Source organism: Acanthopagrus latus, chromosome 11 (genome assembly GCF_904848185.1).
Source record: "Acanthopagrus latus isolate v.2019 chromosome 11, fAcaLat1.1, whole genome shotgun sequence".
Classification (NCBI taxonomy): domain Eukaryota; kingdom Metazoa; phylum Chordata; class Actinopteri; order Spariformes; family Sparidae; genus Acanthopagrus; species Acanthopagrus latus.
In genome coordinates this window covers 13,287,850-13,311,257 of record NC_051049.1, presented here as the reverse complement: position 1 = coordinate 13,311,257, position 23,408 = coordinate 13,287,850, and the positions used below count along the sequence as shown (strand labels likewise).

At 42.6% G+C, this 23,408-nt stretch overlaps 1 protein-coding gene across 2 annotated transcripts in view; it reads left to right on the top strand.

The window, feature by feature from the left end:
• The first annotated feature begins 8,216 nt into the window (after positions 1-8,216).
• The window catches only part of si:ch1073-396h14.1 (disintegrin and metalloproteinase domain-containing protein 10), a 31,665-nt gene continuing 16,473 nt past the window's right edge, over positions 8,217-23,408 (top strand). Inside the window, exons 1-8 of one of the 2 annotated variants that reach the window (XM_037115029.1) lie at positions 8,217-8,370; positions 9,047-9,194; positions 9,445-9,563; positions 9,873-10,028; positions 15,665-15,750; positions 16,900-17,022; positions 21,380-21,472; positions 21,746-21,914. In XM_037115029.1, the coding sequence (XP_036970924.1) occupies positions 8,310-8,370; positions 9,047-9,194; positions 9,445-9,563; positions 9,873-10,028; positions 15,665-15,750; positions 16,900-17,022; positions 21,380-21,472; positions 21,746-21,914 (955 nt within the window). In that variant the 5' untranslated portion in view covers positions 8,217-8,309. Of the gene's footprint in view, positions 8,371-8,520; positions 8,705-9,046; positions 9,195-9,444; positions 9,564-9,872; positions 10,029-15,664; positions 15,751-16,899; positions 17,023-21,379; positions 21,473-21,745; positions 21,915-23,408 lie in introns of those variants that run through there. The other variant, XM_037115030.1, reaches the window with a different exon arrangement.

Below are 23,408 nucleotides of genomic sequence, written 5' to 3'. Positions count from 1 at the left end.
CCCACACTGTTCAAACCGAGAGGAGATTTTGATCAAGACGCCTGTTTGTTCTTGCCCGTGATAGATGCTTGTCCCTGGAAACCAATATGAGTGTAAGTTAGTGGTACTGATGTTTGAAAGCTTTTCCGGTCAGAGTTGACACAAAAATGAGGCAAGAAAAAGCTGGTGAAAGTTTGAAACCTGTGAAAATACTTGAATTTCATATATAAGAGTAACTGGTGGATAAAAATAAGATATTTCAAAATGTGTTTGGGGTTGTGTGATTGTGTGTTTGTGTGTGTCATGACAACAGGTCAGCTCAACCCTTGGTTCCCTTTACTGCCTTCAGCATCACTGAATACTGTGTATGTGAGGCTTTTGCACTTCCTCTTCTTGTCCTCTGTTATCAGGCCTAACATTTGCCTTTTTTGACATTGCTCAGAGACGGCGTGTAAATAAAGATCCCTGTGGTTGAATGGCTGTAATGAGAGCCTGTCTTCAACCAGTTATTCAGTGTGTTTATCACCTCATCACACTCATTCATGAGAGAGGGGCCGGCAGGGAGAGAGGAAATGTACAGTGGACCCTTTTTCTTGCGGCAGAGCAACGGGGGGAGAGAGCTCATTACACAGATATTTGCGAGGGAAGTGTCACGTCCTGCACACTTCAGTTATTTCAGGGAAATTGAAAATAAGTGCACAAAATGCATGTTTGGATTGCATAACTAATGCATAAGTCGTGATGATTTGTGTAACGTGGGATGCAGTGTGTCATGGATTCCAGTTGCTCAATGTCAAGGAATGATCTGGTCACTGAGTCTATGTTTAATTCATGGTTCATGATAAGTTCTCTCACAGTTAGTTCATACATTGAATGCCACCTAACAGGCTGAAGTCCAGTAACATGTGGATTTAAATTCAATTAATTTGATCACCAGAACAGCAAAACATCTGTTCATGTAAAATTATAATCAAACACTGAGATGTTGCTTCTGAAACTCCTACACATTTGAGTGAAAAGTTCTTATGACTGCGTCAGCAAAGTATTGTCAAAGTATTTACCAGGCTTGGGAAGTAACAGGATGCATTTAATGAGATTATATAGCCAAGATACAACAAAAGGTAACTGTATTACCATAAAGTTGCAGGAAAAAAAATGTAATTATATTACAGATACATTCAGCAAAAATGTACTTACTGGATTACAGTTTTCTGTATATTCTGTAACCATGCACATGTCCACACACCACAAGTCTCGCACAACACGAGTCTTTTAAATAAAAGTTGTCTTATTGATTTATCCCCCCCACCCCCACCCCCACCCACATATTTGGTATTGAGGTAATCCAAAAGCAAGCAAAAGTAATCAAACTGAATTGCTTTTTATATCGTGATACTTAAGTTAAAGACTACATTTATCAACTGGTCAATAGGAACTGTAACAGAGTACATTTAACCCTCATTCAATATGCTTACTCATTTAGAACCTGTTTGTCATGATGATGAAGGTAAGTCTAATATTAAAACCCTCCTTTTAACTCCTAATTGGTCCCCAAATTGCTAAATGCTGCACAGAGAGTTGAGAGAAGTGACAGTAAAAAAAAAAGTTGCAGCCTATAAAACCAAAACAATTAGTTAAAACAGGCTGTAAAGCTCCACGGAGCTGAGGGAAGGGGGCAGAGGTGGGTAATGGTACTCTGCAGGTTTGTTGGCACAAGTGACCCCTTCATGTCACATATATTCATTGGTCCCATTGTTCAAGTAAAAAAGTTAACATACTGCAAACCCCAATAAGACTGTGCATATATAAATACGTTTTTCTTCCTTATATGTACACCTTTATTCACACAGTGTTGAAATAGACCTTCCTAACAGCACTGTTATTAGAAAGGTTATCTCAGTGCCACACTTTAGAGCCCATGCAGGAAGAATGCGATGATGTTATCCCACAGCCATTCTGCTGATAGCTGATAGGTGCCAGCGTAGTCATTGGAGTTCAAAGGTCACCGTATGAGTGATCAACACCCTGGATCCAAAAATGAAACGAAAAGGTGGAGATGAGTTGGTGAGGAGAGCGCAGGATGACTGTGGGAACCCTTGCTGCTGCTGAATCTCACATGAAACGGATCAAATCAAACAGCTGCTTCACATTTACATTTTGAGTCAAGCTCCTTATCCAGATTCTAGTCTTACTGTAACTCCCTCTTGGCTGAACTTCCCTCTCTTCTCTCTCCAACTCCAGCAGCACCTCATCCAAAACAGTGCTGCCTGCCTTGACTTCAACCTCCCAAAAAACTGTCTCTTCTCTTGTCACCCCCTCCCGTGCTCCCTCCACTGGCTGCTCACGTGGAAAGTCTCAAATCTCGATACTAAAGGAACTCCCCCCTGAAAAAAAGACAGACCAGGTCAGCCTTTTCTCTCCACCGCTGCGCTGGGCTCGATTTGTGACCACTCGCTGCTGCCTCTTCCTGCACCACCAGCTTGGCCTGAAAAGTTTGTTCGTCCTGGTTTCCCAATGTGGGACAGAACTTCCCGCCCACGGCAGGACACAGCGGTCACTCCCTGACTCATTTTGTGAACTTAAAGCTTGCTCGTCTCCTTACTGCACCATTACAACAGCTTCCTCCTCGACTAATTACCAGACACGTGTTGATTTTAACATCTGTGTCACATACAAAGTCTGTGTGTGTGTCTGTGTGTGTGGTGGCTGAGAACAGGTCTGTGTCTTTTCACCTCGCCCACATACTGTTAAACATATGGCTTCGTTTAGAGACTAATAGAAGGGGGTCATTTTTCTTTAGCAGTATAAACAAACGTGAAGACACACACACACACTCACAGAGAGAGAGAGATAGAGGTCTGACCTTTTCAGAGATGTATATGTTATGTTAGCTATCACATTAAATACAGTATTTTTGTATTTAAGACTGTGAATCATGCAAAACTGCTCCAACATAGTTTTTCTAGCTACCTTGAGTGAGTCACACCCATTCTCCCTCTGTCCCTGGTAGAAGATATAGCTGCTTCCATTTGTAGGGGTGTCCCTCTACCCCCTCCTTTCCTCACTGCTCGCCTACAAAATGTAGTCACTCCTGTAAAAGTGTGTGAGCAGCTCCCTCGGCTGGGCCTGCAGAGTATCACAACTGTCAGTAGCAGAATTTATGCAAATACAGTCAATGTAGAAACTATTAGAGACAAGGTCCCAACAAAGTCTGTAATCTCAAATGCACCTTAACCTCCCACGCCTTCTGGTTTCTCTGATGCATTTCTGTAACTTAATAGTCAATTATTAAAATCGCTACAGTCAACAGAGGCTGTATCCCAATTCAGGGGCTGCATCCTTCAAAGACTGCATTTGAAGGCCAATTACATCACAACACCGCGAGAAGCCTGTCCCAGTTCGAAGGCTCCTCCAAATGCACCCCACAAATGTCGCCTTCTTTTACCTCTTTTTGGAGGATGCACTGCTACTGTCCTTGGCAGCCTCCCATGTCCCAAGATTCTTTGCACAGTCAAAAAGATAAAAGAAAGAAAGAAAATGGCAACATCGCGTGGCGTAGATCGTCATTTTTACGGGCCTGGGCAGCAGAAATCATGACGTAAGTGTAAGGGCGGGAACATCCAGTGACGCGACCAGGAAATGCTATGAAGGCTAGACCGTCCTATTTAACAATGGTTGACACGGCCCTCGAAGGTCTCTTCGAAGGACTCACCTTCAAAGACCGCAAAGGCTATAAAGTTAGAGCTGTTAGTGACACCTGGGTGATTCCTAAGATGACGAGTCAAAGATCAGCTCGTCATCAAGTTCTGCTGAACGACCCGTTCATTTGAATCGGGTGTGGTGGAGCAGAGAAACATCTAAACTGCAGGGAAGGTGGACCCAGGAACAGGCTTTGAAAATCGGTTTTATCGATACCTTCTGCTATTTTGTAATTGTAATTGTTGCCTTTGTGTTTTCTAAGTGCTGTGCATGTGATGAGTTTCGTGCATTTTCCTCATTTGTTTGTTTGTGTGCAATTTAGCAGCATCTAATGTTCAGGTTGAACACCCCTCGCCTCATCCTCCAAGCATGTAGGAAAATCTACGGCGGCTGAGACAAATATGAAAAACACAACAGTCCTCCCTAGAGTGGGTGTTTGTTTTATCTGTTCTGGGCGACTGTAGAGAAAAAAACCGCAACACAGCAGACCCTGTTGGGGGAATCAACTCCTTCTGTAAGCACTTTTTTATAAGGTAATGAAATCAAATCAGTTTCGGTTAAAGTTTCGACAAATAAAAGCACAAATTATAATTCATTTCTGCTAATAGATCCTCTGAAATTAATTTAAATGTCAGTGTGATGAGCTCTCTCGGCACCCGCACTGAACACTACATTTGGTCATACTGATGTGGGAACACTGGTGGAAGTTTGATCGAACTGTGGTGGAACACACTCATCTTTCAACATTTCGCTGACTGCACTACATTCCCAAATGTGCCAAGGTTCATGGACATGTTTAAATACACTTTATCCCAATGTTGGCACACACTGTTCCAGTCTTTTGCTGGCAGTCCCAGCTGTTGTCCTGTAACCATGTGTGCAAAAGACCTCGTCTGTTGTTTTGGGTATCTGTTAATGTTATGACCTTGTGTGCAGGACAGCAAAAAATAATAGCTACTAACAATGCTGTTCTGTCTAGTCTTCTGTGAGTCCTCTCAGTGTGGTGAGATACTGAGAGGTCTGACGCTGTGCTATGTGCAGCATTTGAAATGTGCTGCGCAGTAAAAGACATTGCTGTATGCAGATATATGCACACTGCATTGTTATGTGTACTGTCCATTTCATCATTGGAAAAAAAAAAGGATATTAAGTTTTTATTCCTTATGCGTCGTTTTACAAAGCTTTCTCTAGGGGGAAGCATTGCATCGCAAGTGGACTGAGTTCCGGAGTAAAACCCTTCAGCAGGCCTCCTGTCTCCTGAACTGAGAGATTGCACCTGTTGGAGGTTTACTGACACGATCATGACAAAGCAACCTTCAGTTTTTTTTTATAGCTGAAGAGAAACAACACTTTGACACTCTTTAACAAACGTACGGCTGTGTAGCTCAGGAGTCTTGTTTATGAAAAAACTGAAGTGACTAACCCTGAATTGTGTAGATGTACAGTATGATAAATGATCAAATTAAAAATATATTCTCAACAATTTTAGTTAAATCAGCATGTGTTTCATTTTTGGGGCTACAGTGTGGAGCCATATTCTGGCACTGAGGGCATCAGATCCATCAATAATGAGACAGAGACTGATGGCAGCTGGCCTATCTTCTCATTTAAGATCTATGTCAACGCCTTGAATACAATGCACTCATTATGGAGTGTGACACAGACTGGATATTGTGCGGTGCCCGGGCTTGAAGAAAGGGAAGGCCGCGGCCCTTTGTGAAGTGGGTCAGCTCTGTGAAGGGGTTAACAGTTGGCTATGTCAGCAGAAAGATGTGATTTGATAATTCCCATAGCCTATGAACCCTTGTAGAACTAAAGAAACCTGTTTAGGGCATGCAGTCGCTCCAATTATCCCAATGATCCTTTGTGTGGCACTAAATGCCAGACATTTGTAGGGTCAGATTGGATGTCATGTGTAGTGTTGGTTTGAATTAGCCTCAAAGGCAACCAGAAACTCCCATGAAAACATTTCAGTCAAGCAGTGAGCAAACCTCATGAGAAACTGCGAAATCCGCCAGGAGAAACGCACATGAATCCTTGAATGCAGAGCGGAGAATTTATACGTGGAAAAGTTCCCAGAACCGAGAGGATCAGTTACCCTGAGAAAAACTGTCTTTGCCAGCATAAATGTATTTATGTAGCAGGAACTGAGATTTCCCTTCCTCTGTGTCAAGACTCTGGTTTCAAACAATTCACATTTCACGAGAAGAAGCCCGAGTTTCAGTCACCTTGCCGACTAAAGTCAACATCCCGGAGTAACCTCTCTGCACTCCAAATTATGAGAGAAGCAAAGGTTACGCAAAACCTCCTAAAATAGCAAAAACTCCTTAAAAATGCAGAACACTTGCACACTGGAGCTCACTGGGACAACCTGAGGGACACATGTGGGTGTTAAGTTACACAGTTGCAAGTCGACAACCTCCATATGTGTGTGTGTGTGTGTGTGTCAGTGGATATTTGTGCAAGCCTGTTCTAGGGTTTGTAAATTCTGTGATGTCATGGCTCCGGGTGATCTCTTCCCAGCCAATCGGTGTGGAGCATGAGATTTCTGGGGGAGGCGGTCAGTGGATGATTAAAGGATGGGGGAGGTTAGGCTGTAAAACATTGACCTGTGGGAGCGAGCTGGTGGTGTGGTGCGTTCTCTGCAGTAGGAACCAGTCTGCAGCAACCCCAGGTTGACATCTATCAAGTTTATACAGCTGGACATGAGCCAGCCAAGACCTGAAAAGATGTTATGTCATCGTCTTAACGGCGGTCAGGTCATGTGAAACAAGATCAGGGCCCAGGTCCCCCCAAACCTGCTCAAACGAAAAGAGTGCACATGGTGGTAAAACTACAGAGACTTCACTTAAATCACGTTTGTTAATCCACTCTTTAGTCTGTAAAGATCTGTAAAGTTTTTTTTTGTGGTTTCATCAGCAGGATAAATGTTAAGAAGGCCATCTGAACTTTAGTTATTCAAGATTTTGAACATTTTACTGGAGGAGCTGCAGTGACTTGGTGCGGTTCGGAGAGTAATTGGACTCCTGTGGAGCAACAATTTGCTGCGGTGATAGTGATGGCGGAGCTCCAGTGTCTTGACTGGAGCTCTCTAAGACACATGATACTGGGCTGGCGAAATGCTGCAGCGAATTATCTTATGTTCCAATGGAGGAAATATATACACTTCCATTTTTTCTGTTTGTAATGCAGTGCCACAGAGATTATTAATAAAGGAAACACATGTATAAAGAGAAGCTTTGTTATTTTCCCAGGGAGCTGTTGCAAAGTTGCTGCCAGTCATCCATGCAGACGTACATTCAACAAAGAGGTGTCTTTTATTTTAAGTAACAAAACCTTTGTTTGAATTGACATCATTTCCGGGTCAAACGGTGTCTCTCCAGAAACTTTTGTTCCTCAAAATTAACTAAACCTGTCACACTTTGTTGAGAATGAGCCTTCAAAATACCTTTGACACAGTGTGAGTCATACAAATGATTGTTTCCTTCTCATATTTGGTCCTATTTTGACTTTTCTCTGCCACACATAGGTCTATAATTAGACCTGTGGGAGGCATTTCCCTTCAGAAAACAGATAAAATTAATCAGAGTTCAAGATTTGGCATTTTATAAAGTTATTAAGTTCTTTTTAGCCTCACAAGTGGCGAGGCTAAAAAAAGTTATTACATTTTTTTTTAGATTTTTAAAAATCAGAAAGGTAATAATATTTTTCCCTACGTCCTACATCTTTTGCACCAAAGGGTATATTCTGGTACGGAACCTTTAGGCTTACAACATCCACTAGAGTGGACAAAAAGAAAATGTCCCAGAGAAGTGTTTTTAAAATCTGACTAAAAGTACTTCTAACACCTTGTTAAGTATGAAAAGTATACTGTATATATTTACCTGTCTGGTTTTCTGAGAATGACAGGATTCAGTAGTTGTACTGTACTGTTCATCTCCTCTGTCCTCCATCATTTTTAGTTTATGAGTGTGTATCTCAAAATGACAAAGAGGTAGAAAGATATTAAGAAGAATTCATTGGGGGAGTTTGGGACATGTAAACTTTCAAGGATTAAAATGGCTCCCAAATAATATGAAAGAGCTTGACAGAAATATCAACAACTTCTGCCATGAGACTTGGTTCAGACAGTCGTGGTCCTGACAGGCTGAAATCTACAGGCTTTAATAATCCCCTGATGTTTCATCGAGCAGCACCATAGGGCTGACACTTTGGTAGGCTACAATACTACTGTATCACTGTATTATTATCATTATCAAACTGAGCAACTTCTTCTAAGCAAATTGATGTTTAATACCTTGGATTACTCCTTAATTCAACTCTCCAAGTGGATCTTAAAGTTATAGATACTAACGCTTTCACTACTGTAAAGGCCACCTTTAATTGTGCAGAAAATTCATGTTAGCCAACAAGTCTGAATATGCCTCTTTACTGTGTCAGTGTTCATATCTCCATGCTGAGTCCTAGCTTGAACCTCCTGACTGCTCACATTCCAGCATGGGAAGACCACAGGTACGCTGCTGGTGACGAGAGAGGAAAAACCTGGAAGAATGAAAGAGAGAGACGGGTGTGAGCGAAGGAGGAGACCGAAAAGACTGTGAAAGGGAGGAAAAACAAAAACAAGCCTGACCATGGGGGTTCAACACTACTGGCTGCTGCTGTTGTTGTTCGACTGCCGTCAACGGATTACAGGTAGAGGAATGTGCAGATTAGTGTGTGTGTGTGTGTCTGTGTGTGTGTGTGTGTGTGTGTGTGTGTGTGTGTGTATTTACTCCCTCTGCCCCCCGAATAAGTACATGGGGTTATTTATGTGTGTGTGTGTGTGTGTGTGTGTGTGTGTGTGTGTGTGTGTGTGTGTGAATATTAATATGCTGCTGTGGTGGACTGGCCTCAGACATGTCTCAACCTGTCCTCTCAAGAATGCTGCAAACTGGAGCCTTTATACGAAAACCTGACAGCGATGGAGACATAACATTTGGCTTTTTTAGTTGTCATTAATGGGGCACACCCGTCTGTAAAGGTTTAGGTAAGTGTGATTTACTCAGGCGGGGCAACAGTGTGTTGGTGATGACCCCTTGTCCAAGAAAGTGCAAGCCTCTCCTAAAGCCTTCTCCAGTTAGCCAACACTCAGTAGATGAGCCGTCAGACATTAAAGTAAAGCTCTCGCCAGAAAACAGCCTTTTTTGTGAATGTATATGAGTCTAACCTTTGTGTTGATCGAGATGAATATTTCTTACAATGAGACGTGAGACTCTTGAATGCGTGACGCAGCAGAGTGGTTCACTGACGATAATACACAGAATATGTGACTGGGATTTCCTCGTCTGGTTTCTCTGTGAAGTGACTGGAATGTCTTCCTTTGTGCCAGGGGCTGTGAGTGGCATCAGCCCATATATAAAGTATTATGAGGGCCTGTCGTATGACAGGGAGGATCTTCACAGGATGCACCTGAGAGCCAGAAGAGCCACGCAATCTCATGAATACACACTGCAGCTGGACTTCACAGCTTTCCACAGGTAACTTTACAATTCCTGCAACTGTGGGAAGTCTTTCAAAAGGCCTGGCCCTCTTAACCAAAAACTGACTCTCTGAATAAACAGTATTCTACTGTCTGAACACGCGTTTTTATTCCTGTAACCAAACCAATAACACGTGTCAGCCGGTAATTGACCCTCTTTTCCTGCTGTTGATAGATCTGCATACCTTCCACTGCACTACAAAGCAGTGAGCCCATCTGTGAGCTGTTTGTGTTTCTGTTTCCCTCAGAACTTTCCGGCTGTATTTGAAACGCGACGCAGGAGCGTTCTCAGAAGATTTCACGGTGGTCAGTGAGAATGGCTCCACATCAGCTGACGTCTCCCACATATACTCAGGAACCCTCGAGGGTGGGTATGACCTGCAAGCTGAAGTGAATTGACCGCCATCGAAGCTTTTAATCGCCTTAAATCAACAGACATTTGTAATCTTTGTTGTTTGGATACAAAAATCTGGATCAACATCTGTTAGTGGTAAAACATTCCTGATTATTTAAGAAGTGTGCAGATTGAATGAAAGTCAATTCATTTACTTCGTCTTGCCTCTTGTATCTCTCTGATGTCTGAGCGCTGCCTCTAACCTGTACGTCTCTCGCTCTATCTTCATGATTTTCACCTGTCTGACCCTGACATGTTATCTCTCCTGACCTGGTCTTGCAGGTGAACATGGTTCAGCCTGCCATGGCTCTGTGTTACAGGGTCAGTTTGAGGGATCGATCCACACAGACAACGGGACTTATCACATAGAGCCGGTTCAAAGATACACCAGCAGAGAAACAGATCACCACTCTATAATCTACCATGAGGATGACATGGGTAAGTCTGTGTTCCACTTTCAACTTAAAGGAGACCTATTGTGCAGTTTCTTTGTCTTCCTTTTCTTCAGTGAAGCATATAAACATATTCCAGTAGTAACCCGAAATAAAATCATGAAGTATAAGTGCTTTAAGTAAAAAAACTTTCTCTCTGCATTTATTTTTCTGCTTGTATTGGCTCTGTAGTAACTGTCCAAACAGTCCATGATGAAAAGAGGAAATAAATGTCTCTCTGTCCAATGAAACGCCATAACCTCAGCAGATTCTCCTGGCTGATTGGTGATAATGGCAGGAACATGAAATGAAATTCCTTGCTATGGCTGACCTCACCGAACAGTCTGATTCAAGGCCCTCTTGGCAGTCTCATGTAAAGACAAACAACAAAATTAATCTGCTCCCTGTTGCAAAAGCCTCATTTCTTCTTTTCTCATTTGTAGAGTACAGCCTGAAGCTATAGTCAGACCTCAGGTTATTAGGGTCAATGAACTATCTTGACCTGTAACTCGTAGTAAGAGTGGAGTTATACTGTAACAGCAGAACCTATTTACGGCTCTGGAGGGGTGTTGGAAGCTTTCCCAGCACACGCTGAAGAGAAGATAAAGTGAAGGTGGTGTGACCTTTCTAAGGAGGAGGAGGAGGAGAGATGAGGGAAAAATACGGAGGAAGGTACGAGGGTGAAGGAGGAGGAACGGGTGAATTGCTAAAGGGAAAAGAGAGAGTAAATGAGCATATAGAGGATCTTACAGGGTATCTTGGCCTACCAGTTTGAGAGCTTATGATGTGGCCAGATGGCAGCCATCACAGAGAGCTGTCAAAGTGTTCTGCGCTAGTGTGTGTGTGTGTTTCTATGTTGTGCTTCTGCGGCTGCAAGTGTGCATCAGTTGAGGATTATTTCCGAGAAAGCATTTCACTTGGAAGCATGCAGATTGTGCCAAACCCTGCCTCCTGTGTTTGTCCTCAAAGTCTCCACAGACTCCGTGGCTGCGATCCTCCCTAAGACTCCCGCCATTTAATCAACCCCTTTCACAAGTGTAGCAACATTTACATTAGATAGTGTTGCAGCGGACAGCATCCTGTTCTTTCATTCACAGGCACGCATATCTGCAGGAAACCGTGTAAGATTTGGCTCATGGTATTTCAGTAAACAATCAATGCTTCCATACAAGAGGTAAATTAGGACGGGGACTGACGAAATGTGTCTACTCCTGTGTGCATTTCCACTTCCTGTGGTTGTCGTCTGAGGGCAGCAGGGGTTACATAAGGACTCTTTGTCTCCTGGGATGTCATGTGTCTCTCATATCTGGGACAAAGGGCAAGGACAAGGGCACCCATTTCCCAACAATTACAATGTAATGACTTCAGGATACCTGGTCACAGTCCCCACCTGCTTGTTCTGTTTGAAAACAAACACTTTATAGATCATTCTGCATAATAACAGCACTGAAAGTATGAAGAATGTATGACAACATGGACACAGTAGATTAACACAGGTCATGCTCCAGTGACAGATAATGATAAACCAAATAATGTATTAAACAGTAATGTGAACGTAAAGATGGAAGTGATCATAGTATGAGGATAGAATTAGCTCCAATCTTACAATCATACAATGCAAATACAGATTATGTTTTTTTTTTAAAAAACGTGAAATAAATGACCTTAAATAAATTCATGCATCATCACAACCCCCATTGACAGAATAAATATTGGCAGATTCTGCAAACTTGTAGAAGTTTGAATTTGGCAACTTCACATTTCTTTAGGTTCAAACAGACAGGTGATGACACTGTGCCGTTCTGGGTAGTCAGAGGCACAAAACTCACTTGGCTATGGTTACAAGTAAATATTGTTTTGGCTTCAAATACCTGCTTTGGTCGAAAATCATGAAGATAGAGTGAGAAACGTAAACACGACTGGAGACTGTCATCCCAAAGTTATCCAAAGGTTTTGTCAGAGCTGTAAAAACTGCAGTCTTGAATCGTGGTCACTGGCTTGGCAGCCATCTTGCCTGTAACTCCTCCACCGTCCTCTCCACCTCCCGATATGAAATGACATGAACATAATGTGAAGGTAACACGACACGTTTTGTGGTGCGCAGAGTAGTTTATGGAACTTGTATTCTCTTTGAAGTTTCAGTTAATATGGTGACAATTAACTTCACACTTCCTTGAGATAAATCGAGCAACACGTTTTAGATATCACTGTAAATCTCTTAATGTTTAACTCCTGGCTCATTCACTGTTGCTTCAAACTGAAAGTGAAGTTGTGTGTTATCTCTTTGTATTGTCCTTCAGTAGTTTTACAGCTTGAAACTTTCATTAAAATTCCACGTGCATACAAATCTGTTAAATCTTCAGTTTAACAATCATGTAACTGATTCGTCAGACATCTATGTCTCTCATGAAATTAATTCCCAGAGCAAATCAGACAATCATGGAGGATTTGGGAAATATCTCTGCGGGACACCGGCTGAACTGTTGCGGCAGTGTCTTTGAGTTTATCAGCCTTTTGCATTTGTGCTTCAGAACCAGCTGTTACAGTTGTTGCGTGCACTGGACTACACGAGGATGACACTCCCACAGAGCGTGTTATTTGTGAGACCTCTTGGGCCTTGTGTTGAGACCCCACAGATCATCTAATATCTGACCGAACAGATTTTTAACGCACGCAATAGATGTTTTCTTGTGCAGAGGTGTTAACAGACTCCCCTGTGAGCAGGAGGGGGAAAAAACCTAAGACACACATGAGTTTAGTCTTCTGTTATATTTAGGTTTCAGTTTATTTTGCACTTGAGCTGACCAAAGGAGAAACCCAGGGCATTTAGACAAGACCATAGTGGCACCTGGGCCAACTAGTGCACCATTTTGAGGATACTTGGCCCGACCAAAGGGTCATTCGGGGGCCGGTGTCTTTACTGTACCACTGCAGTTTGGAGATACAGTATCCTGGCTCATAAAGGAGTATTTCAACACTTAAAGTCTTTTATAGTCAGAGACACTCTAACAATAATCCATGAATAAATTTACATTCACATGTAGGGCATTTAGCAGACGCTTTTGTCCAAAGCGACTTACAATAAGTACATTTGTCACAAGAGAGAAACCACGACATATCACTGTTGATGGAGTAAAACAAATATTGAAACAATTGTAACAAATTAATACATACTGTATATTAATTTCAAATACTCTAAACTGGAAATAGATTTGAGATGGTCTGGTAAAAGTGTTTCACATTACTCTAAATAACAGTAGAAGTACTTTCCGAAAGTTAGTCTTGACTGAAATGTGACACTGATTTTTCATTTGGGGAATCGTTTTTATTTTCCAGGCAACTCGTGCACAGTTTGGCAGTTTGTAATTCTTCTCAGGGCGCAGTATATGCGTGGGATTTAAACTACTCTGACCTGATTCAGTCAAGTATTTTCTTGCCTTTTAATTGTCAAAAGATTAGAAATAAAAAGTGTCCCACAGACCAGAAACATTTATCTTCTACTGTACCATAGAGACAGAGAAGCCAACTGAGAGAGTGAGAACAGGGGTAAGTCTGGAAATAATTCCGTCAGTGTGTCAACGCCCGGCATTTAGGCCTCCACATCCACCTCCACCCCGCAGCCCACCCCCACTCATGCCATGTTTAGAACGAATCACGGGTTCGCGATTGGCTGGAGCCGGTTGGCTTGAGGACTTTCGTAGGATGGTGTGATCCAATCATGTGTCGCCTGTCCCTCACTGTAGGCCCATGACCGATCCGGGAAGATGTTGTTCTAGGACACGCACATGCACACACATGCACACACATGCACACGCGCTGCAATACCCCCTTGAAGTTCTTATGGGTCACCAGTTCCCTGGCAAAAGTTTGCCTGAATCTGTCACTCTAACTCCAGCTACGTACAAGTGGACGTGATTATTATGTCATGTGGCTCCACAGTAACTTGTTCACTTCAAAGATATTTTTGCCGACTATAATGTGCCTTGAAGTTTGTTTTCACACGAATCTAGGTCTGTGCATTAGAGCCACAGGGTTTGTGGTTAATCCCACTGAAACCGGTTGTTCTGATTACTTTACATTATTATGAAACACCGTCAGCACTTTACATTACATTCTTTCCTTCATATCTTCAGACTCCCCACAGTCCCTGACCATAAAACTGATATATTCTGTTGCAATGAAGTCTTTTTGTCTACTTGCACACTTGTGGAATTCTGTGTCTTTGCCAGTGCAACGAGATGGGCCAATTTATGCAAATGCAATACCTCCCTCGACTGCACTCCCGTCAGTATTGCATCAAGCTGATGGAGGGAGCCATCCCAGAGGTGTTGCAAATCACAGGCGATTATGTTGTTTCAGTGGAATCAAACCAGCACCTATCACAACGTTTTCCACAGGCTGCCCTGTGGCTCCCACTCAAGACCACAGCGCTGGGTTCCAAATGTGGATTCCTCTATTTTTAAAGTGTCTGAGAATGTTGGGGGGGGGGTGCTCCTGCCCATGTAAGCTGGTCATTTAGGGGCGGACTTGAATGGATTTCTGCAATTAATGTTGTTCTGTATAAGGACCGGTCTCTCAGGCTCTCTTTTTGTTAAATGGCCTCAATAACATCTGCGATTATTACCTCCGTTTTATCCTTTTGTTGGTTTGTTTGTCAGCAGGATTACACAAAAACTGCTTGACGGCTTTCCACAAAACTTGGACAGAGGAAGAGTCTCAACCCAGAATAGACCCCATTTACTTTTGGTGCTTTCTCTTAATGTCTCAAGGAAAAAATCAGGAATATTTAGGTGGCTGGTATAGGTAGTGACACAGCGATAACAAGTTTGATACTGGATTAGGCCTGATTCAAGTAAATGCGACCGTTGCTGACATTCTTGTTTTATTTTGTCCTTTTCAACCTGAAAAGGATGGTACTTTGTGGGAAAGTAATATACCATGAAGTTTATCTTATGTCCCCAAAAATAGTACCGTACGGAAATAAGCCTCTTCGGAAATAATAATCTCTTCTATGACTGGGCCATAAAGCAATATATGTGACCTCACGTGCCTGTTGTGTGAACCAGAGACGTTACATGACTCAGCATCTTTACAATGTGCCTTGAAAACATTGATTTGCAAGACCATGACAGGAAAACATCAGGAAAGATGAAACATCATTTTCAGACATGATATTTCCAATTGTTGACATGTTTCGGAGCCTATGTCCTATTAAATCATTCAAAATGTCCTGCCACAACTACTGCCCCTGGTTAAGCACACACACAATGCAACACTTTTACAACAGTCTCTTCAGCACAAACAAATAACTTTGTCAAAGATAGACTGTGACACACGTCATGTGTGGGTTTATTAGTGAGGTCATCTTCCTCCCACAAATGAGCAGTCATGTTTAATATCTGTTCAGTCACTTATTATGAATTGAGGTGTCAGTTTTATTTGGGATGCTGGAAGCCCACATGTGAATGAGTCACCGAAGGAAAAGTTCACCAGCTGAGGGAACATGTTCAAGGACAAAATTAAACCAATGACAGTGTTTACCTGTGAGTCCACATTTGTGTGTGTGTGTGTGTGACTGGAGCAAATAAATCTCTGTTTTTAAACTGCATGTGTATTAAAACGTGTGTGTTTGTTTTTGTGTAGTCCTGCCGTCCATGAGAACCAGCCCTGATGGATTCTGCGGTGCAGAACATCTAAACGTCCTCGCCCAAAGCCTCAGAGCCAGTGAGGTAGGACGGTCCAGACATCACCTCAGTGGATGAAACACTGAAATATTCTCTGCCCCACTTTCTTTTTCTGCCCTCACCCTCAAATCTTCCTCTTCTCCAATACCATTTATAGCCAATTAAAGGAAGAAACAGCCCAGAATCCAGTGAGTCTGAGTCTGTTTTAAGTGACCTTATTTATGGGCACATTCATTCATTCAGTCACTTTTATTTAGCCTGTTGAGTCATCAAGAGCAAATAACAGGATTCACTTCCAGCTTGTGCAGTAAAAAGTACAGAAGGTCATGCGGGAGAAAAAAATTGTCATCATATCATATCATGACAATTTAAGGTCATCTATACAAATTGAGTAAAAGACAGAAAAATGTCTGATATAAAGGTCATATCAGTCAGAGTTTGTAGAAAGGTGCAGGATGAAAGTCTATTTTCCTTAAAACAATTGTTATGATTGTGAATTATTAACATGGGAATACTCAAGTGGAGTTCCTCAAAACTGGACTTTAGAACAGAACTTGACTGAATGTATTTGGTTATTTTTCATCAATGCCTCCTTCAGGATGCTTTGATGGTAACAGACACTAAACAACATGGCGTGTTGACTTAAGAAAGCTGAACTCTGCTTCTTTACGGACCTCAATAATATTTATAGTAGCTGGGTAAGGGTATCAGAATGCACCAGATGACCTTCACTGTAAGAAAGTGATTAGAAAACCAGGTGCAATGGAACAAACATCTGCCACATTTATCGAACTAATCTCTCCCTAGGGTGCCCTATTTGTCGTTAACCTTTAATCGAGTGGGTGGTGGTCCCAGTGTTCATTGTCAACAATGGATTTCGGTACATTGATGTGGATCCATTTTTAACAACATGCCTGCCGGTGAAGATCATTTCCACTGTTGGATCATGAGATGGTCTGAACAGATGTTCCCAGTGGAGCCAGCCTCCTTTCTCCCCTCTCCCACTGGGACATGCGACATCCCAGTTGTAGTCCAGGTTAAAGTGATGTTATGCATGGACCTGATACACAAGTCGGGGGGGTGAGGGGGCAAACTGTTTTAGCATCTAGGTCATAGTTCAAATTCACCTCCCGGACTGTGTCCTCTTTACAGTCTGTTCAACTGTACCTCTTCCTTTTGCAATTTCATCCACAGGAGGCACCAGCGAGCCGGCTGAAGAGAACAGTGGATGAGTCAAAGACCAGCTGCCTGCTCCACCTCCATGCTGACCACCTCTATTACAAGAGGTTCAAGTCTGTGGAGGCTGTTGTGGCTCAGGTGACTACACATCATTTACCTTCACTTGTTGAGATTTTGATATCTGATACACACAAGTTTGATGATTTCATCTTCAGTTAAGTGCCAGCGAGTGTGTTTTAGATCAAGACAGAGCTCACTGAGGTTCGACCTACTTTAAATCACACAAAGCGAAGCCTCAAGCCCGAGTGTCGCCACCTTCAGAGTGATGCTGCTGATACCTGAGCTGCCTGATGTCTCAGGCCTCAGAGAACACGCTGTATGCCGGAGCATTTATAGTGTCATGGAACATCAAGCCAGAGCATCACAACACAACAGGACTTACTCCACCATGTGCTGAGCTGAGCACGTTCTGTTTACAAACTGTTTACGAACCCTGAATCTAGTGTCCTAGATTTTTTTGGTACATGGTGCTGCAATCAAAGACAAACCTGATGTGCTTTTCAGTCATGAAATCTTATCTTAAAACAAGGGAAATATGCCAGTGGTGTTCGATTAATTCACTTGTTATGTAAGACACCTAATCGATTTCCAACTGGCACGTCACTTGGCGCCAGATCAATGATCGGTGTTTCAAAGAAGCAGTGAAAGGTTGTGAAACACTGAATTTAGATTAGTTTAATGTTTGATTTCCTTTTATATAACCAATAAGAGCAGCCTGGGCTCTCAGTTTGAGTTTCTTTTCAAATGCCCTTATCAAATTATTTATGTTGCTAAGTTCGTCTCAGATTAAAGGAGCTTGATTTAAACTTTTGTAGTGCTTATTTTTTTAGCTCTTTTTTTTTCTTTAATCATCAGCAGCTAATGACTAAAGGCAAATGAGGGGGAGAACATCTGTTTTGGGGTAGGTAGGTATAACTGGCTAAGTACTGGCACAAAGTTATTCAAAACTTCTACAATGCTAATGCAAAGAAATTTGGTCCGCTGCATTAAAAACAAAATGAAAACAACCTTCATTCACAAACGAACCATGTTTACCCACAGTGATTTTACAAAGTGATCCTGAGCCCACGTAGTAAGATCCTGTGTACAATCATGTGTTTGACAAAGTGTTGAACTTTGCCCCATCCTTGCTTGTGAACGACTGACAATTCGTGATTGCCCCATCGATAAGCACGATAGTTTTCAAAAGTTGAAATATTAAATATGGCATTTTATTTTTACTGATTTCGAATGAATATACGTCAAAAAGGATTAGTAAGTTATCACAATCCAATTCATTTATGTTTTAAACAGCATTCCAACTTTGAAAGAAGTGGGGAAGTACATAAATAAAAAAAAAAAGAAAAACAAGCTGTTGCTGGCGTGAGGCTGAATGAAGGACCACATGCCAGGGCCTGCAGTGACGCACACAGCTGTCATGGCATTGCGCAGTAGGGAGAGGGTTGAGAGGCTTCTCGTTCTCTGAGAACATCGTTGCACATTGATTATTACTGATTACTTTGCCCGAAATGAGACTCTGGAGCAGACACGCAAGGCAGAACAGGCACCTTGAAGCTCAAGCGTGGACTTTCAGTGTAAATAAATAATTCTACAGGTGCCAGGTCAAAAACAAGCTGCAATATGCGATAACATGACCTGATTTGAAAACTGAATGACCCCTCTTTTTTTCCATTTAATGCACTCTGTGAACTCTGAGGTGGCTTGCTACGTTTGGGACGTCAAACACGTTTAACCCCTCGTCCTGCGCTCTTGACCTTTTGACCCTATTAGAGCAGCAAAATTTCTGCAAAAGTACTCGTCCTTCGCTGAGGAGGAACCAGAGGGTGAAAAAGCACTAGTCAGTTTTTCAGAGGAATGTTCTTTTTCTAGCTCAAGTGAGACTGGAACACTTCAGGCATCTCTGAACTCTGATTTGAGCGATATACTGGGTTAAAAGCATTGTCTACTGGCACGCCGGCATTGCCTCAATTATATGAATTATATATAAGATTACAGTGAATTGAGAGTCTGTCTGGGTTGAAGTGTCTGAACAAAGCCCTTGTCTCTGGGGTCAGAGGTCACATGGGATGCTCTGCTAATATTGAGTTTAATAACAGACTGTTCTGGGAATGCAGTGCTCAACTTCAACGTAATTACCTTTTGTTACTTACTCTAAATGAAAACCAATAAACAGTGTTTGCATGTTATTACATTACATTATTACATCCAATATTTGATAGGAAGAGCACAGATGTTTGATTTTATCAGATTATTTTAGATTCACATTCTCAGTGTATGATCCGGGTTCACTTTGGAACAACTTGCACTTTTGTTTCCGTGTTTCCTGTTTCACATCTGAGCGTTTTTAATTAAATCTCTTCATGGTCAAAGCAAGGTCGGTCAATGAGTGAGTAAGTCTGTCCTTAGCTGCTGTTCCCTCTGGCTGTCCTCCTGCTGTCCGTCCTCTCATCGCGTCCTCTTGGATTCTTTCCACCTCAAACACACACGCACACACACTTGTTGCTGTCCTTGGTTCAGTGCCAGACCTTTGTTGAGCCGGGTGTGAAAATATACTGTAAGTGATGCCGTGATGTGATCTTTGAGTGTAAATAGACAAAATGCTGTTGTCAATCAACGCTGGCCTGGTTTCAGTGTCTCCCTCATCCAAGGTGTCAATATTTACATTTATGGAAACACCCAGCGGGCTCTATTGTGTGTGCACAGACTCGGACCTTCACATGTGACTGCTTTCCACGTGCCTCTCTGCTGCGGGACCGTCGGCGCCACCCACACTGAAAACACCCAACCACACTTTGCAGATTACCTCACATGGTCCAATTATGGCTCATGATCCAAACTTGGTTGAGTTCAGAGAGAGTCAATTGTATTGTGGAAAGGATTAAATATTTAATATTTTGAGCGTCTTCAGTGAATTTTTTAGTCCGGTTCACTTCAAACCTACCAACACACTGAGGCAGAAATTTGTCCATCCTAAGGACAAAACACAGAGCATGAACAGAGTGATGTAGTTTATGCTGTTCAATGCAGCCAGGACTGCACAGATTTGTACATTGGGCAGACAAAACAACCTCTCCATAAACAAATCGCATAACACGGGAGGGCCAACTCCTCAGGTCAAGACTCTGCAGTCCTGATGGAAAAAAAATCATTCCTTTGAGGACAACAATGTAAAGAAGACAGATGGTTTGAAAGTAGAGTGAAAGAATCAGTCTATGTCAAACTGAAATGGCCATCTTTGAACAGAAGGTGTGGCCTAAGACATTACTTATCACCCTGCTACAATGCAGTACTGACTTTTCTCCCCAGACAGCTTTAAAGGCCCCCACACACCGCCCAGACTCAAACCAATGGCTAACTGCCTTCATACGACCATTCCGTTTCCTCTTGTCTGACCCGTTCGGAAGAAAAGTTGCACTGAATACACCGCTTCAACGTGCTGCCAACTCCACAGCAGCGCATACGTTCTGTGCTTGCGTGAGATGCAGTAAGCCTCCTTAACAGTAGGTGGCGCTAGTCTCATGCCAGTACTCCAAAACATGAGAATAGGAAATGACGGAACAGAGTGCACAGAAAACAAAGCGCACGCAGTGTTCCACCCCTCCCACACACCGCGCTGATTCGCCAGCACACCGCCAATCAGAATGGTCATACAGCTGGCACACAACCACTCAGAGTATCCAATGGCTCCGACGGCCAACAGCCAACCTTCTCAGACTTTGCATGTTGAATCGGAGCAGACGCTGTCCCCGCTGTTCCAAAAGCTTCCAACGCAGCTGAAAACTTGTACAAGTCTCCCCAAACACTTTTCAGCCATTCACACCTGGGCTCACCTATTCTTAGCAACCCACTTGAAGGCCGGTTGAGTTAGTCATAGCTGAAGAACCCTCTTGGATGAGAGGTGAAACGTCTTCAGGAAAGTCCAGTTGCGTTGATACAGCACTTAGAATTACCATAACCATTATTGACTGAAAACCTTCATCAACACCACAACGCAACCAGATATAGAAAAAACCTTCAAGCTTCAAAGCAATGAGAGCCAATGACATCATCTCTATGGTGACTGTAAGGTAATTTCCTAATGAACCTGAACTTCTTCCAAGCTGCCTTGGGGTTGATAAGCATACACATCATACATTATCACACAAGTTACACACAAACCTTTGCAGCAGCTCATCCTTGGCATCTTCATCAGCTTTTAGCGTCCTCTGGAAAGTTCCACTTGTAGCATTTCTGTTTGTGGTTGTGTTTTCATTTGTGGCAGCTGCAGTGCTGTCAAGCTGGAGTCGTTATGTTCTTCATTTGTTTGTGTTTTGTCGAGTAGCACGCGTTGACTTCTCATGGCCAGCTTCACCTCAACCCCCCGGCACCTGCTCTGAGAGATGAAAAATGGGAGATTGTAGTTGAGCGTTTCCTCAAGTATGCTTTTTTTCCTCAGGTTTCCAACTACATGCGAGCTGTTAATGACGTCTTCGACAAGGTGGACTTTGATGGAATAAAACTGATCAACTTCAAAGTGAAATCCCTCAGGGTGAGATCCAATCTACAGCGACACGATTGCCCCACAGCAACATACTGCAGATGCAGGTTTCTGATAACTCCAAAGCAGTAATCCTGGCTGTGAAACATCTGATTTAAGTACAACGACGTGTCTTGACTTGCTTTGATTGAGATCATTTAGTGAATACATTTGGTGGTGTTCAGGTTTGCGTCCTCTTGAAAGTCAAAAAAGGGCAGACTCTCGCCCTCAGTGACTTCTACCCAGATATTTAATGCAACCTTTTGTCTGCTCGTTTCCTTCAAGGTGATGACTGAGGAGGATAAGAACGATCCCCTGTATCCTCTGTACATCGGGCCAGAGAAACTGTTGAGTCTGTACTCTGAGAACAACTGGGGCAACTTCTGTCTGTCCTACCTGCTCACTAACAGAGACTACAGCGGCGTCCTGGGGCTCGCCTGGGAGGGCAAGGCCGGTGAGTTGTTCACTGCAACGCGAGTGCGACAGGTTTTCAGATATTCCATCAATCTAGGAACCCGTCTGCTATTGTTTGAAGACAATTTAGCCTCTGGGGGGATGTCAAATGTTTCAGGGCTTCTGGCCAGCTAAAATATGGATAACAGGTATCCGGGCCAAGAAGTCCTTTTCTGTTCACACAAGATCAGCTAAACTGTACATACAGGCATCCTCACTCTTTTTTACCCTCAGTCAGCCTCTCACGTCATTATTTTATCCACCAAGAAGGCCGTGTTTTCAGCTGTGTCTGTTTGATGGTTTGTTGGTTGGTGGGTTTGACAGCAGAATTACACAAAAACTTATGAAAGTATTTCCATGAAACTTGGATGGAGGATGGACCTCAGTGCAGAATAGACCCCAATCATTGTTGGTCTGGATCTGGATAAAGGGACGGATTCAATTATTTCTCACTATCCTTAACATTATGAGATAACGTGCGGATCAAGCACATTTAAAATGGCTGGTATGAAGGAGTGAGAACACTTTGACTGTTGAGCCTTGGCGGAGGTATGCAATCTACAGAGTGGAATTCTTCTTCAGTACTTGAACTACAAACTGAAACCAAAACCAAATCTTGACTCTTGAACAGAATTCCAGAACCAACTGTCTGAACTTAAGTTAACACCTAAACATGTATTTTTGTGAGCAAAGGAACCTAAAATCTCAAAATTGGCCAGTGCGTGACGAACAGTGTTTTTGCCCGTTGTGTCTTCCCTCAACCTAAACTTAACTTGAACCCAACTTTTGTAAAAAAAAAAAAAAAAGAAGAAAGAAAAAAAGAAAAAGAAAAAAAAACCAGCCGACCATAAAATATTTCATCTGTAACTAATAACTAGAGAGGCGTGGTGGAATTTCACTGTTATTTAATGAAAAAAGAGCATCGTTTAAATGATGATGCCATTACTTTCAGATGATAAGACAGAGCTCATGGACCATAGAACAAATCTTCTGGATAAATGTCTCTACAGACAAAAGAGAGTAAAAAAAAGTAGTGAGTTGAAAGTTTGTTTTGAAAACATGCGGCAGACTGACAGAGCTGTGAAACAGATATGTGATCAAACATGTGAGACTTGGAAAGTGAAATAATGTTTTCCTGCTCAGCCTCTCAGTGTGAATCTCTGCATGAATCTCTGTTGATCCGTTAAAGCGCAGCTCCCTCTTTGGCTCCCAGGACTCCCTGGCCTTCACATGATACAAGCTCGCCAGAGGCCACGTTCAACACTCCCACGTGCACTCGCCGTTTCCAGATCAGTGTGAATTATTTGGCCCATGACGGAGGTGAACATGTGTAGAATCAGCTTGAATCCAACTGCGCTGTCACGGACGATGGAAGACACTGTTTCTGAGTAAAAGAACCAAATATTCACAGAGAGGAGTGGAAGTTGAGCATGAAGCAGGTCTTAACAGTGGTGCAAAGGCATACTAGCCGGGGTCAGGGTCCGTAACGTTGCGA